Source organism: Leptopilina boulardi, unplaced genomic scaffold, assembly GCF_019393585.1.
Source record: "Leptopilina boulardi isolate dan_hultmark-lab unplaced genomic scaffold, ZJU_Lbou_2.1 LbouV2_302, whole genome shotgun sequence".
NCBI classification, from domain to species: Eukaryota; Metazoa; Arthropoda; class Insecta; order Hymenoptera; family Figitidae; genus Leptopilina; species Leptopilina boulardi.
The window spans coordinates 2,625,711-2,641,772 of NW_026137866.1; the positions used below are offsets into that span (position 1 = coordinate 2,625,711).

General features: G+C 22.3%; 2 protein-coding genes across 3 annotated transcripts in view; one reads left to right on the plus strand and one right to left on the minus strand.

Annotated features, from left to right (window-relative positions):
* Positions 1-2,495, minus strand: part of LOC127282848 (protein PFC0760c) — a 41,628-nt gene extending 39,133 nt beyond the window's left edge. The window contains exon 1 of the mRNA XM_051307385.1: positions 1,901-2,495. The gene's annotated coding sequence lies outside the window, so the exon portion shown is untranslated. The remainder of the gene's footprint in view (positions 1-1,900) is intronic.
* A 2,489-nt stretch (positions 2,496-4,984) lies between these two features.
* LOC127282849 (Golgi integral membrane protein 4-like) lies at positions 4,985-13,601 on the plus strand. Of its 2 annotated transcripts, none has more exons than XM_051307387.1 (7): positions 4,985-5,301; positions 8,766-8,948; positions 9,164-9,642; positions 10,547-10,669; positions 12,507-12,964; positions 13,076-13,197; positions 13,283-13,601. In XM_051307387.1, exons 2-7 carry the CDS (start codon positions 8,768-8,770, stop codon positions 13,333-13,335), a joined length of 1,416 nt encoding a protein of 471 aa, XP_051163344.1. In that variant the 5' UTR covers positions 4,985-5,301; positions 8,766-8,767; the 3' UTR covers positions 13,336-13,601. The 2 variants fall into 2 exon arrangements, with proteins under 2 accessions (XP_051163344.1, XP_051163343.1); XM_051307386.1 differs by having other exon boundaries at positions 4,986-5,301; positions 13,076-13,200.
* The last annotated feature ends 2,461 nt before the right edge of the window (positions 13,602-16,062 follow it).

The following is a 16,062-nucleotide window of genomic DNA, read 5'->3' on the forward strand; positions in this document are numbered from 1 at the left end:
TTATTGTGAAGTACGGGAAAAAAAACATTTACAAGAAAAATTCTTTTTGAAAAGCATATGTGTGTGTGTAAAAAGAAATTCATTTGAGTTGGGGAAAACTACATATTTGAAAAGGGATTCGACTACAGGTTTTACAAATGAAATTCTTTTCACTTCGTTTGAATTTCTTTTAAATTCAAATTGCCTTTTTTTCCACCCGTGTTTTATTTTCCAAAGACCTCTATATATATGTATAAATTTTTTGTTTTATAACTTTCAACAGACATTTTATTACATAAAAATAGTTGTGTTATTTTTCTTAATTTGAAAAAACAAATTTGCTAAATTTCGAAAGAGTATTAGGTAACTTATTTGATTAATTTACTGGATAATAATTAAGTAAATAATTAAATAACTTATTAAATAAATAATTAAATAACTGATTCAATAATTAAATAATTTATTCAATAAATAATTATATAAATAATTAAATGATAATACTGAGCAGAAGAATGAAAATATTATTTTAAGTGTAGAAATTAGTCTTATTTTAAAATACAAGATTTTTACAAAGCTGAAGTACGCAACGTTTATGATAAACGATTTTTAAAGAAATAATTTTTTAAATGAAAATTTTTATAATTTTTTGCCGAAAAAATATTTTTGTATAATTTCTTGATTATTGAAAACTACAAGAAATATTTTTTAGATAAAAAATTGTAGAATTTTTCATTTTTTTAAATTATTTCTTTAAATATTGTTTATCATAAACGTTGAGTACTTCAGCTTCATATATTTTTTTGAAATTACAATAATGTTAACAATAACAATTGTTATTAACAAATTAATAATATTTATTTATATAAAAATGATATTAACAATGAAATTTTTATTTTTTGTTTCAGTAAGTGAATATAATAAAGAATTAAAAAAAAAACCCCGTGCAGTACCGGTGAGTAAGGAAAAATATGTTGTTTTGAATACTTTGAATGAATTTTGGGATGCTGGTCAAATATATATATATATACGTATATAGAAAGTAAGGTTTATGTCCAGTTGAAAATTCTGGAGGTCTGGCAACCCTGTTTCCATCAGAAACGAACAAGAATCTCCCGGTATGGCCGATCGAAACTCCTTTTTCCAGGCCTATTTGAAAAATTTTCGCCTAAAGATCCTAATTATGTTTCAAAAAAATTTCCCATAAAAATGATTTTTTCGTTTAATAATTTACCATTTCAAAAATTTGAATAAAATTATTACATGACTAACATTTTTTTATAGAAACAGAAATTTTAGTTTTCTATTTATTTTGTGTAATTTTGAACACGAGGGAGAAAAATTAATTCTTAGAAATTAAGAAAATAATTCTACAGAATGATAAGGTAGCTGCAAATTTTTATGTGGGTTTTAATAAATTCGAAAAAAAAAATTTGTGGAAATTTATCGCAAAATTTTTTTTTGGCCAAAAAAAATTGTTAAACATTTTTCGTACTTTCTTTCTCCTTTAAATTTGTTTATAAAATTTTCCCCTCAAAAATCTTATTAATTACTATAATTCAATTAAAAAGAAACAGTCATTTTTTTTTGTTTTGATATATTGAACAATTGCGAGAACATGTAAATCTAAATTTGAAATGTTTCTAAATAAAAAAGACAAAATTTTGCAAACACCGGTGGTCTTAAATATTTTTTAAGATTCAGGAATCGGAGACTCCACCTGAATTCGATCCGATATGGATCGAAGTCAGCCTCTGTCGGTATCAGAAGTCTAGGGCAATTATTTACATATATATATCCTCTCAAAAAAAAAATTTTCCAAGAGAATTTGTATTTCTTTTTTCAAAAAAAAAAAAAACAAACAAAATTGACAAGAAAACTCGGTATACCATTATGGAAATGAATCTCGAAGGTTACTACTCACGTCATCTTGTTGTCGATGGGATTTTTCTCGTCTCTCCGCAGGTAGTTTGTGTATACGTAATCAGGATTTTTCAGGAGCGTATTTTCACACAGTCACTGGTAGTTTTTCTCCAAAAAAAAAAGAGAAAATTTTCCTTCTTATGAGAAAATAAGGTGTGACACACAAAAAAAAACTCGCGAGAAAAAACACTCACATCACCACTTGTCACTAGGGACCCAACCCCGTTCCGACGGAAACCGTACGGTATGGTTTTCAACTGTGGCCGACGCTCATCGCGCCACAGTTTAGAAAAAAAAAAATTTTTCTTTTTTTGTCACACAGCCTCCTTGGCGCGCGAAAAATCACCTATATACTTTTTCTTTTTTGTTTTATTATAAAAGAAATTATTTTTTTTTTTATCTTGCTGCTGCGTGCAAGAGAACCACGGGTGAGGATCGAAAGCGATATTATAGGAGAGATAGAAAGAATGAGAGAGAAAGAGAGAGAGAGATAGAAATAGAGACAGAGACGAAAAATGTCTCTGACCTGAAATTTTGAACCCTTGGTTAGTTGTGACTCGATGCAGCGAACTTTAGCGACTGAGAGCCCAACACCATGGGAGTTGTGCCTCACGAGCAACAGTGCTGGCAATTTAAGATGAAAATTCCTAGAAATGTGACTATCAACCTGAATTTATTTTATATTTTTCAATTTGCATTTTGGATATTTGCAATTAAAAGTTTTCTATTTGCTAATCAATTTTAATTTTTGATGTTTTAAAATTAAATAATTAAAATTAAATTATTTAATTTTCATTTTTTTTCCAATTTTGATAATTTTAAAAACTATTCCACTCAAAGTAAATAGAATAATTGTCAAAAAAAAAAAAATTCATTTCGAATTATTTGCAAAATGTATTTTAGGTTTATTATTATGCTTTTGTTGCATATCTTTACAGATTAAACCCTTTTTGTCCAAGAAATATAATCCAATAACAATAGTTTATGTGGCTATTTTTCTTGGAAAATTTTCTACGTAATTTATGATTTTAAAGATCTTTTTTTTGAAAAGCATGAGGAATATTTTAGTTTTTACCTGCGTTCTTATTCAAAAATTTAAATTTCGACTAATTTATGATACACCCTTACTCAACAAAACAGTAAAAAAAAAATTTATTTGATTTAAATAATCGCTTACTTTACTATTATCAAATAAATATTTAGTTGAACCATGTATACTTTTTATTTGAATTAAATAAATTTTATTTGGACCAATAATTTCTGTAATTGAAACAAATACTTTTTAATTGATTCAAATAATAATTATTTGATGTAAATAAAAATTTATTTGATACTAATTTAGTAAATTAATTAGTAAATTAATTATAGTTAATTAATTAGTTAATTAATTAGTTAATTAATTAAATACTAAATAAGTATCAAATACCTAAACATTTATTAGTATCAAATAAATATTTATTTGTATCAAATAATTATTATTTGAATTAATTACTTAAATACCATTTGTTTCAATTACAGAAATTATTGACTCAAATAAAATTTATTTAATTCAAATAATAATTATATATGGTTCAACTAAATATTTATTTGATAATAGTAAAGTAAGCGATTATTTAAATCAAATAAAATTTTTTTTCAGTGTAATAAGCAAAGATTGAAAATACACTTTTGGAATTGATTTTTTTTTTGAATAATTGGTTCTTTGTAAATTTTTTTTTCACTGAGAGAAACGATTGGTTGCAATTACTATTTCATTAGTAAGAGTATTTTTGCTAAATTATATTAGTCACTGTTACCATTTAGTTAGTCAGCCTAACCATTTTGTTAGTAAGTTAACTAATTAAATAGTTACTCCAAAAAAATAATTAATTAGTTAAACCAACTAATAAAATAGTTATGCCAACCAAAAAAAATAGTAACCATAAATAATAAATTAGCAGCAATATAGTTTACTAACTAAGAATGATAACCCCAACAAATCTTTCCTTCAGTGATACAATAATTATTATTAGTAAAAAAAAGGGCTTAATATAAATGTAAAATTTTCCTGAAATATGAATTTCAAAAATATAATATAATAATAATTATTTAATACGAATAAATATTTATTATTTATTTGAATTATTATTATTATAATTATTATAATTATTATTTGATTATTATTTGAATCAAATAATTTTGTTTTCTAAAATTTTTGAGAAATAATAATATTTTATAAAAATAAAAACTATTATAAGATTCAAATTTAAGAAATTTACTTCTATAATAGAAACTACAGTTAAAAAAAAAAATTTATTTGTTTCAAATACTCGATTACTTGACTATTATAAAATAAATATTTATTTGTATCAAATAATTATTATTCGAGCCAATTAAATTGTATTTGTTTCAAATACAGAAATTATTGGTTCAAATACAATTTATTTAATTCAAATATAAAAATTATTTGGTCCAAGTAAATATTTATTTGATAATAGTCAAGTAATCGAGTATTTGAATCAAATAATTTTTTTTTTCGTGATCATCGTCAAATAAAATTACATTCAGTTGAGAACCTCTGGTATCTGACTCGAGAAAAATAACAAGTTCGGGAATTATTTTCTTTAACGTTGGCAGTAACGTTGTTTTGTTATCGTTGGCAACTTTGCCATTGGTCGAATTATTTATGCACCTAAAATGGTGGCAATTGGCGGCAATATGTTCAATATTTATTTTATTTTTGCTTTTTATAAATAAAATTTTGTATTTAAAACACCATTACGCATAAGATAATTAATTATCTTATAAAATTTATTTATGAATTGTAATTCGTTTTAATCTCCTCTTATTCAATAGATTAGAAAAATAGAAATTATTTTTTATTTGTATTTTACAATATTGTAAATGCATATTATAATAGCGTGTGAAATAACAAAATTATTGCAAATATAATTTGTATTTGCAACCTTTTGTTTCGAAAATATTAATATTTACTCGAATAACAAACTCGAAATATTTTGCGGGAAATTTTTGAAATCAAGTGGTAAACCTGTTCTCGACAAAAGCCGAGTTTTCCCGATTTGGAATATAACGCTGTTCGACTTTTCTAACCTGTCGTTCTGATATGTATATAGAATTGTCAGTGTAGAACTTGATTCGATCTGAATTATAACAAATGTGGACAAAAATTGACGACTGTATATTGTCTAGTGAAAAGTGGTGAAAAAGAAAAAAGAAAATTATTTTTTTTCTAAGAAAAAAAAATTAGTGCTTGTCGTTAAAACAACGACTTTTTTTTTTACTATTATTCATCAATTTGAACGACGTCTTTTCGCCATTCTTTTGGAGAAAGCGGATTGGCGTCACGAGAAACGCTTTGAAAATGAAAAGCTGAGAAGAATACACACCTTTTCCAACCACGAGGTAACTTATCTCATGATTTTTCTATTTTATTCTAATTATATTTTCATTTATTTTTTTGCTCTAAAGAATTTTTGGGTATTTTTTTTTTTTTTAATTAACATGTTGCGAGAGATTTTTTTTTAAAAATATTATTCATTACAATTTTGGAGTTTTTCTGAAAATTGAGAGAAGATTCTGTGTCGAGATGAAATTATATCAATATGTGCTTTGGAATTTATAAATGAAGTAAACAAATTTTATCAATTTTTTTTTTTAAATTAACAATGAGTAGAAAATAATCCCCAATAATTGAAAAAGGTTGATAAAAATAAAGAAAAAAAATTTTTTTTTTTTTTTTGAGAAAAATATTGGATTTTAAATATTTCTCTCTCAAAAAAAAAAAATTAATTAATAAAAAAAATAAATAAAAAACATAGTCAAATGAAAAAGGTTTCAATTTTTATATCTTTTTTTAAAATAAAAAAAAAATATTTATATTTTTTAATTGAATGAATATAATAGATATAATAAATAATTCTATAGTGAGCAAGTAAAATTGTTTATTTTTTTTTGTGCTGCGTAACTTTTTCGTGTGTGAATTGTAGTGTAACTTTTTAATAAAGCCCGATTAAAATGTAAAAAGCTTGAAAGCTTCTATATTTTTATCACATTTTTTTTTTCATTGTTTCCTGTTTGCTGAAAAAGCTACTAAAAGGACCTCATTATTTTTTTTTTGTGAAATTTTCAAAACAAAAGAGTATATAAATATAAAAAAAAATTATATATTTACAAATAAAATAAAAACAATGTTTTGAGTTTAAAAAAAAACAAACAGTTTCTCTTATAAAGTGTTAAATCACTAAATATCAAATTGTATCTTTTTAGAGAGTAAGAGAGAGAGAGAGTAGGGCATTTAATTTTGGATTATTCGTCAGAGACCTAAAGAATGTTAACCGTTACAAACGCAGTTATAAGAGCTTCAATTAACTTTGTTGATGAATGGGCTTCTATATCTTATTTTTAAGATTGCACTTCACAGTTTGCTAGATAAACAATTAGACCCGATGTTAATCTTGACTGTTCTGTTTATATATATATATACTGCTCAACATTTTCTATAACAATAAAATTATAATTTTTCAATAACAATATTGAAACTAAATTTTTTAAAAAAAAGGTTCGAAAAAAATCAAAGACATTGTTTTAATTTTATTTAATTAATTTATTTTTAATTGTATATATTTTTTAATTTGTAAAATTTTTAATACTGATTTTTGTTAGATTTTTTTTTTTTTTTTCTTATAAAACAAAAATTATTTCGAAGTTTTTCATTTTTATTCGCGAAAATATTTAACAATAAGTATTTTTATATATTTGTTTTGAATTATTAAAACTCCCTTTTGCTCACATGTTCCTGAGCTTTACACACTATGTATAGAAAGATCAATTATAATCGAGGAAACTTTTTCATTTTTTTTTTTTTTCTATCAAAGGTCATTTTTCTATAAAGCACAATCAAAAGTTAATATTTTTCTCTCATTCATGTCCTCATTTTTATTCAATATAATACACCCAGAGAAATGATTTATTTGAACTATAAATAAAATATATTTGAGTTAAATAAACGTATATTTGTCTCAGAGCCTACTAAATTATTTATTTGGCGTAATTAAAAATTTTATTTGTCATAAATAAATTTTTCTTTGGCTCAAATAAATTTTGTATTTAAATGAAATAAAATATAAATAATAAATATAATAATAAAAAATAATAAATTAATAATAATAAAAATAAAAAGGGGAAAAACCAAATGAAGTAGCGAAGAGGAAAAAATAAATGTCGCGAGATTTAAACTCATTTAAAAAGAATGGGAAATACCCACTGATACCTTCTCTTTTTTTCAGAATTGAATTTTGTCTCATTCTATTTTATTTTTATTAACTATGCAATTTATTTTATTATTATGTTTTTATTCGTCTATTAAACGCAGCATTCTTAGATTATTCTTTTTTAGAGTGAAAGTCATAATAAAGAGTATACAACCTTCAATAGAAAATCTGATAATCAAGATTGATAATGCGGTTGAATCAGCGTCTTATAGAAAGGATTTTTTTTTTTTACAAAATCTTGATTACATTATTATTAAAAGACTTCAAATCTCAGAGAGTATTAATAAAATAAAAAAAAATATTCATAATTTCCTATGAGGAATGAAAAAGAGAATTGTGGTCGTTCATAAACCACGTGGACATATTTGGGGGGTCGGGAAGGGGGGGGGGTGTAGAAAAAGTCCACGATTGTCCACAAGGAGGTGTTCGAAAAATTGTCAACGTGGACATTCAAATAGAAATACAGGTATTTTTATAAGGAAAATAATGTTTTTTATATAAAATATAAATATTAATTATAAAAAATTTAATAATTTCTGATTTTAAACATATTTAAAAATTAATAATTTTATAATTAGGTAATAATATTTAATAAAAAATAAAATTATAAAAAAATTTATTAATAATCAATATTATTACATTATTAATAAAATAAAAAAATAAAAATCATTTAATTATTAATAAAAAAAAATTTTTAATCAAAATAAATTATTAATAGCCATATTAATTATTAATAACTGAATAATTAAACAATGTTGAGATTTACAGATAAAATATTTAATCAGCGTGATAATAATTATACTGAAAGCATTATATTATAATCTGGGGGTGGGGGGAGAAATCAATATTCTTGTCAGATAATATAATTATAAAAAAAAATTATCAAAATTAATTATCATCAAAAAAAAAATAACCACGCGATTTAATAACTTTGTGTATAAAATTATTAATTTACAAAATTTAATTAAAGGACATTAGTTAAAAAAAAAATTAAACGATTATTTTCATGTATAAAATTTCGAATAATATTTGTTTTTATATTAACATGCATATATATAGTTATAAAAAATAAATTCACATAATTTCTTTTATGATTTAAGGTCATTTCGTAACAACCATAATGTTGGATTTTATTTTGAATTTTAATAAAAGCAGAACGTTGTTTACGATCCATTTGACTTTACATTTTTTAATATATCGTTTAAAAGGCATAGGAGAAAATATATGTATATATATGAAAGTTCTTACTGTATATAGAAGCTTAAAAGGGCTTTTCATGGATTTAACTACACTCAGAATCTTTGTTTCTACTGTTTTTCTCCTCTAGTGAATATTAATATTTTATTTTTATATCTAATCTTAGCAAAAAAAAAAATTTGTTAAAAAAATTATTTTTTATTAATAATTTATTAAATTATTATTTATCTATTTATTTCACAATAATAATAATTATCATTATTGAATAGAATTATTCAGATAGTATTAAATTTTAATTAAAATGGGGAAAAAAAATAAATTAAATTTTTGTTAATAAATCTCTCGCAATTTGTTTTTTCGCCAAATAATTTTGACTAATATATGAATTTTTTTTTGTAGAGATGAATGCATCTCGGCTCGGCAGGGGCCGGGGTGGCCGCCTGGCTTTATATGGAGGTATCCTAATGATTTTTGTAATAATAATATATCTCTATCGAACTGCTTCATCTGAAATGGCCAGGCTTCACGATCTTCATGTTCAATGTGTTCATCAACAAGAGGCATTAGCCGCTCAACTTCAAGGTTTGTTAACATTTTCATAAAAAAATTATATAATTTCCATTTTTCATTATTTTACTTTTTATTATTAATTTATTATTTTTTATTATTTATTTTCTTTTAAATTAATTTTTAATCAATTTCTAAATTTAATTTTTTATTTTTTATTATTATTCATTTTTATTATTTTATTTTCTAATTAAAAGAAATAAAAATCTAATTTCTTTTTTCTTTTTTAGTAATATACGAATACAAAGTTCGTCTCGAGAAATCATTGCAAGAGGAGAAAAATTCAAATCAAGCACTAAAACAAGAACTTCAACAACGTGCCTCGAGAGAAAAATCTCTCAGGGACAAAGATAAGGACAATGTTGAAATATTGCAAAGGTATAATGCGATGCAACAAAAGTATAATATATTACAATCGGAAAATAAAGATTTACAAGATGAATGTAATAAAAGACATAAACTTTCATTGGAGGAAACAAATAAATTGGAAGTGACATTAAGAAATCTTCGTAGTGAAATTAATAAAGCACATGAAGATAAAAAACAATCAATGGAATCATTAAAAAATAAACACGCTCAATTGAAAGTCGAATATGATTCATTGTGGAATAAAAATGAGAAATTATTAAAAAATTCAACTGAATGCAATAGTCAACTACTTCATTTGGAAAAGAAAGTGTTTCAATTGAATAGAGAAGGAGAGGCAAAAGTAATTTACTAAATTTTTTCAATTTTATTCATAGGAAAATTTAAAAAAAAAAAAAAAAAAAAAATATTGTGCGCTCAAATATCGAAATTTAAAAATTCAAATTGATTCAAAAATTCTGAAAAGATAAAACGTTATTGTTTAAACGTTTAATTTTTTTTTTTCATTCTTCATAATTCGAAATATTTTTAAGTATAGAGTTAAAAAAAAATTATTAAAAGAAAAATTTTTCTTCAAATATATTTTTCAAAAATGGCTAAATTTATTTTCTTTTTATATATTTACCTTTCCTTTTGATCGATAATTGAATGTTTAAAGTTCGATATTTTATTTATTGTGAATGAAAAAGAAAATAATTTAGAAAGATTTACAAAAATTAAAATTTTTAAAGTTAAAAATTAAAGATAAAAATTAGTTACAAAATGAGAAATTCTAAAATTACAATTTTTTTTTTATTTTTTAAAAAGCGCAAGGTTTTTTTTTTGGAAATAATATTGTTTTTACAACTTTAGACAACAGTTTATTTTATCTATTGAAACAAAATTTAATTCTTAGAGAAAAAAATTTATTTTATTCAAATAATCGGTTACTTGAATATTATCAAATAAATATTTACTTAAACCAAATAATTTTTATTTGAATTAAATTAATTTCTATTTGAACCAATAATTTAATTGGCTCAAATAAAAATTATTTGATTCAAGTAAATATTTATTTGATAATAATCAAGTAATTGAATATTTGAATCAAATAAAATTTTTTTCCTAATGTCTTTTTTTTATTATTATTATTATTATTATTAATGTCTTTTTTAAGTATCAAGTTGTTTTTTTTTCTCAATAAAATTTGTTAATAAATTCGTGTTTAGAAAACAAAAAATATTGATAAATTTTAATTACACTTTTAGAAAACTGTTGTTTCCGAGTACAATGGCGATGCAATAGCTGATAATCAACAGGAAACAGATCATGAAAAATCGAGAGGAAATGAACAAGTTATGCGTCCTGTACAGCCATCATCATCACAACAGGTAAGTCGTCCTAACAACGATGATGAAAATCCACAACCCTTACCAGCACCACAACAACATCAACAACAACAGCAACAACAATCAAACGACGATAATAATTTAGATAAAAACGACGGTGTATTACCAAATGAGCAAATAAGTGATATTGCATTTGCTCAAAAAGATGGTAATATTGTACCAGTTGGTCGTAATGATCCTGATTTAAAGGAACAACAAAATATGGTTCTACCTGTTCCTTACAATGATGATAATTCAAAAAGAATTGATAAAGAAAATGAAATTGAAGGAATTGAAAGTCCTATTATTCATAATAATAATAATAATAATAATAAAAATAAATTAAAATTAATTGAAAATAATTCAGTTTTGAAAATGCCAAATGAAAAATCATCTTCCAAAGGACCAAAATTGGCTCCAATTCAACCGCAAAGAAATAATGATAAAGAGATACAATCATCACCTATTGAAAAATATAAAAAAAATAATAATGACGAAAGTCCTCGAGAAGTTGATGAACTACAATATTTGAATGACAGGGTGGTGCTTGGTCTTTTCAGTCATAAGCTTTAATTAAAAATTCTTGGCCAATTAAAAGTACATTACACTCGATACCTCGCTGCTCTAGATATTATTATTATTATTATTATATAACAATGCAGCTACCATTATATAGACAATAGAAGTATAATTGAAGAAAATTGGTTCTTTCGTGAAAAAAAATTTATTTGCGAAAGGAAGCTGTAAAAATTTTATTGAATTGCATTTAAGAAAGTTTATAGAAAGTTAAATGTTAAATTAATTATTTTTTTTTTTTCAATAGTCAAAGTCTAGATTTTATTCATGTCATAAAAGGCATTAAAAAATAATTCCATAAGAAGAAATTTTATTAGTAAATAAAATAAAAAGATATTAAATATATATATATATTTTATAAAAATAGTTAGAAAAAATATTTTTAAAGCAATATTTGCTGTTTTTAATTTTATTGGTAAAATCCAGTGCATTTTTCTTTTTTTTTTAAACTGACTGATTTATATTTTTTTTGTATTTTAATTTTTTTATCTAAATTTTAGAATTTTTTTTATATTTGTTTTTATATTCTTTTATAAATCGTTTTTTTTTATTAGTTTTTATTCTTTTATTCCACTAATTCCTAAAAAATTGTTTTAAAAACATTTTCTATTTGTTGAACTAAAAAATTTTTTTTACACTCTCAGAGAGTTGTTAAAAAAATCAACTACATAATTAAGTGTGTAGTCTGAAGAATAAATGTAATTTTTTGTGTTATAGAATGTTATATTTAATAAAAAAAAAAAATCTTATTATTTTTATTTGCCTGTATTTTTTCTTGCACCCTACGCATCTATCTCTATCTTTTTTTTTTTTTAAATTAGAGTAATTCTTTTCATTTGTTAATATTTTCTGTAATAATTATCGCAAATGTTTACTAATGGCTTGAAAAAAATCCAAGAAATTAATATATTAATTTTTATTTTAATTTCATTTGATTTTTAAAAAATTTAAAAAAAAAATTTTTTTTAATGAAAAAAGTGATTTTCTGTGTTTAGTGATTCTTCTCAGCATGTGCTTCAAGATTTCTTTGTTGTGCTTTGAATCTCTTTTTTTTGCTACTGTATAGCTTTTAGTTTGTGTTTTTTTGATTTTGGTAGAGGACTTTTTTTTTCAAAATTGAAGCTTCTGCTTGATTGTTTATTTACAGAGAGGTAAGTAGTTATTTAAGAAAGTAGATTTAATGAAACAGAAATTATTTTCTCAAAAAAAAAAAAAAAAAAAAAACAAAAAAATAAGATAATACATTTTCCTTTTTTTTTTGCAGAAAATACCGACAAGTGTGGGAAAAATTCCACCTGGAAATATTGAAAGTTCAACAAAAGCATCGACAGCATCAATTTCCGGCGAGAAACCAAATATTATTGGAGGAAAGACAAAAGTTAAATTACCCATTGGTGTTGTACCAATTCCAGTGATAATAGATTCAAAAATTGATAATGATGAAAAAAAGAGAGACAATGATGAATTATTGTTGAGAAAAAAAAATGCGGAAATAATTCAAAATTCATTAGCGAGAAATGTTGTCTTTAATGATGAGCAGGATGTTAAAGAGAAACCTGTGGCTGTGGATATTGGAAATTTAGAATTTCAAGCTCATTTACCAGCAGGAAATAGACATGGGGGACAAATTATTGACAGACAAATTAATGCAGGATGGCCTAAGGTACAACATGGAGTTCAGGAAATTGGCGATGAGCCTCATCATTTGGGAAGACTCGCTGGGTAAATTCAAATTTTTTTTTTAAATTTTATTCAAATTTTCAATTTAAAAAAATTTTTTAATTTAAAATTAATATTGCAAAAAAAAAATAATTATTAATTTTCGATTTACAGATTAGATGATACGGCACATCAGGGTGAAATTGGAGATGATCAATATGATAATGACGAATTTTATCGAGATCAACAACCCCAGAAAAGTGATATTCGACTAGAAGAAGAGGAAGACGAAGCCGGTGGTATAAAATAATTTTCTAATTATTTGTAATTATAATTTAATTATTAGTTCTTTATTTAATTAATTATTTTCTTTTTTTTCAGATGAAGACGATCAACCGGATTATTTAAACAATCTAAAACCCGAGAAACACTAATTAAAAAAAAACAATTTGGAAATATTCCAATTTATCAAAGAAAAGAGTTTAAATATTGCTTGTTATACGACTGTCGATTTTTGTAAATAGACATGATAATATTGTATAAATCAATTTATTTTGAATTTAATTTGAAATTTAATTTTTTTTGATTAATATTATTTTCTTTTTAAAAATAAAAAAAAAGAGATAAAAACAAAATAAATTGATTTAATATTATCTTTTTTTCGACAAAGCCTAACGCATAGCGCCTATATAGATTTATAAATATTTAAAAAAGAAATACAATTTTTTACTTTAAAATTGATTTTTTAATTAAAAAACGATTTTTTTTATTTAAATAGGTTTTTTACATGATAGTATTAAAAAAAAAAAATTTACTGAAACTTTTTACTTAAATATAACTTAAATGTACAAATTTATTTATTTCTAATTGTTGGTGAAACTTTTAGATAAGAGATATGAAAAAATTTTACAACTCTGGAAAATTTGCATTACGACTTAAAAATTAATTTTAAGAATTTTTTATTAAAATATATAAATGAAAATAGTGTAATATTTGTATAGGTATATAGATCATCTGAATAATGACTGCGATGCAAATGTACATAACATTCAATTTTGTAATAAAATGAAAAAAAATGTTGACAAATTTTTTTGTTGTTTTATCAAAAAAATTATGAGAATTGTTTCATAATTTTTTTTTTTTTTACTTGTTTTTATCTTAATTTTTAGTACAAAAATTAATTTTTATACTAAAATTATTGGTTGAAATTTTTTTATATTTATATGTTTAAATTAAATTTTCAAATTAGCTGTAAATTTCTTATTTGTTATTCCGATGACTAAGACGAAATTATGATTACATAATCGCGACAAAAACATATATACAGTTGCTTTAGTCATTCCGCGAAATAATTTTCATAACTCGCCTCATAAATTGGATGCAATGATCTTCGACCTGAAATCGTAAATATTTTTAGTGATAAGCGCGAAGATATTATTTTTCATCTCCTCGATTTGTCGCATCTGAAATTTCCTGAATACTCCATTTGATTTTATTTAATTTTTAATTATTTTTTTTCTTAATATATTTTTGTCAATATTGTTTGATTGTATTTGTAAAAATTTTATTTTAATTATTAAATTTTCTTAATTTAAAAACTGAACTGGTTTTAAGACTCAATTGTTTAAATTTTTCCGTTAAAAAATTAATTTTATTTTTCATTTAGAAATAAATAATTTCAATTTGAAAATTGTTTTTGTATTTCGTTATAAAAGAATTTGAGTACCAAATACAATGAACTTATAAACTATAATGTAGTGAACTTTTCACTTGAGGTTATCAAATTGCTTTCTAACTAGGTTTTCCAAGCTTATTTAAATTGAGAAAAAAAATTTATTTGATTCAAATAATCAGTTACTATTATCAAATAAATATTTATCAAATAATTGAATTGAATTGTATTTTGAAGCAATAATTTTTTTTTATTTAAAACAAATACCATTTAAAATAAAATAAAAAAAATATAAAAATAAAACTATAAAAATTATTTGTTAAATAATTATTTGGTAAATATTTATTTGATAATAGTAACTAATTATTTGAATTAAATTTTTTATTTCTCTCCCCAATATGATTTAAAAATAAATTCTGTTGTACAATTTTTTAAAATTTGACGAATATCTTATAGAGGAGATATATATATAAAAAATGACCTATTTTTTCCTAATTATGTTTTTATTTTGTGGCTTTATCATATTTGGTCCATAGGTCACTGTTAATGAATCTCTATTGAGAATGTGAATTGAGAGCTACTAAATTTGTTTTTTATTTAAAATTATATGATGAATATTTCGTTGACAATTTTCTTCGTCTATGATTCTGAATGAAATTTATATCAACGTAATTGTCAAATTATGTTATTATCTTGTTCTCGTAAACTAACATTTATGACATTAAACAATTTACACACTCTTTCTATGAACTAGTGACAATAAAACTAAAAAAATTTCTTACACCAAAATATTTTTTAAAATTATTATAAAAAAATTTTGAATTATTTCTAAATTGATATTAGGAAAAATTTATTTATACATAAACGGGCTTTAAATAAAAATGTAATATAAAAAACAATAAAAATTACAATTAAATTTTTTTTTTAATTTAAAATTAGAAAATACAATTTTTTAAATTTAAAATTAGAAAATATAATTTTTTAATTTTTAATTAAAATTTTCTTTATAATTTAGTGAATTTAGTTTATTTGAGAAGTATTTTTGTTACTGAGAATTAAGTTGTTATTATTTTTATTTATGCATTACGAAATCTAAAATTAAAAAAAATGTTTTATTCATTGGTCATAGAGGGAAAAACCTTGTGTGACCATGATAGAGCGATATAAAGTTACGTCATTTTGATTAAAATTTATGGTTTCTCTCAAGGTTCCAAAAAATCAAAAACCAAACCAAGATTTATTAAATAAACGTAGCAAATTTTCATATACGGATAAAAAATGTCTTTGTATTAAATTCGATATTAATAATATTAATATTTTTAATATTAATTTTTTTATTGGAAATATTAATAAAAAATATTAATTTTTTAATATTTAATATTAATATTAAAAATATTAATTTTTTAATATTTAATATTAATATTAAAAATTAATAAATAAATATTAATATTATTCCAAAAAACTTAAAGAAAATTTTTTTTTTATTTCA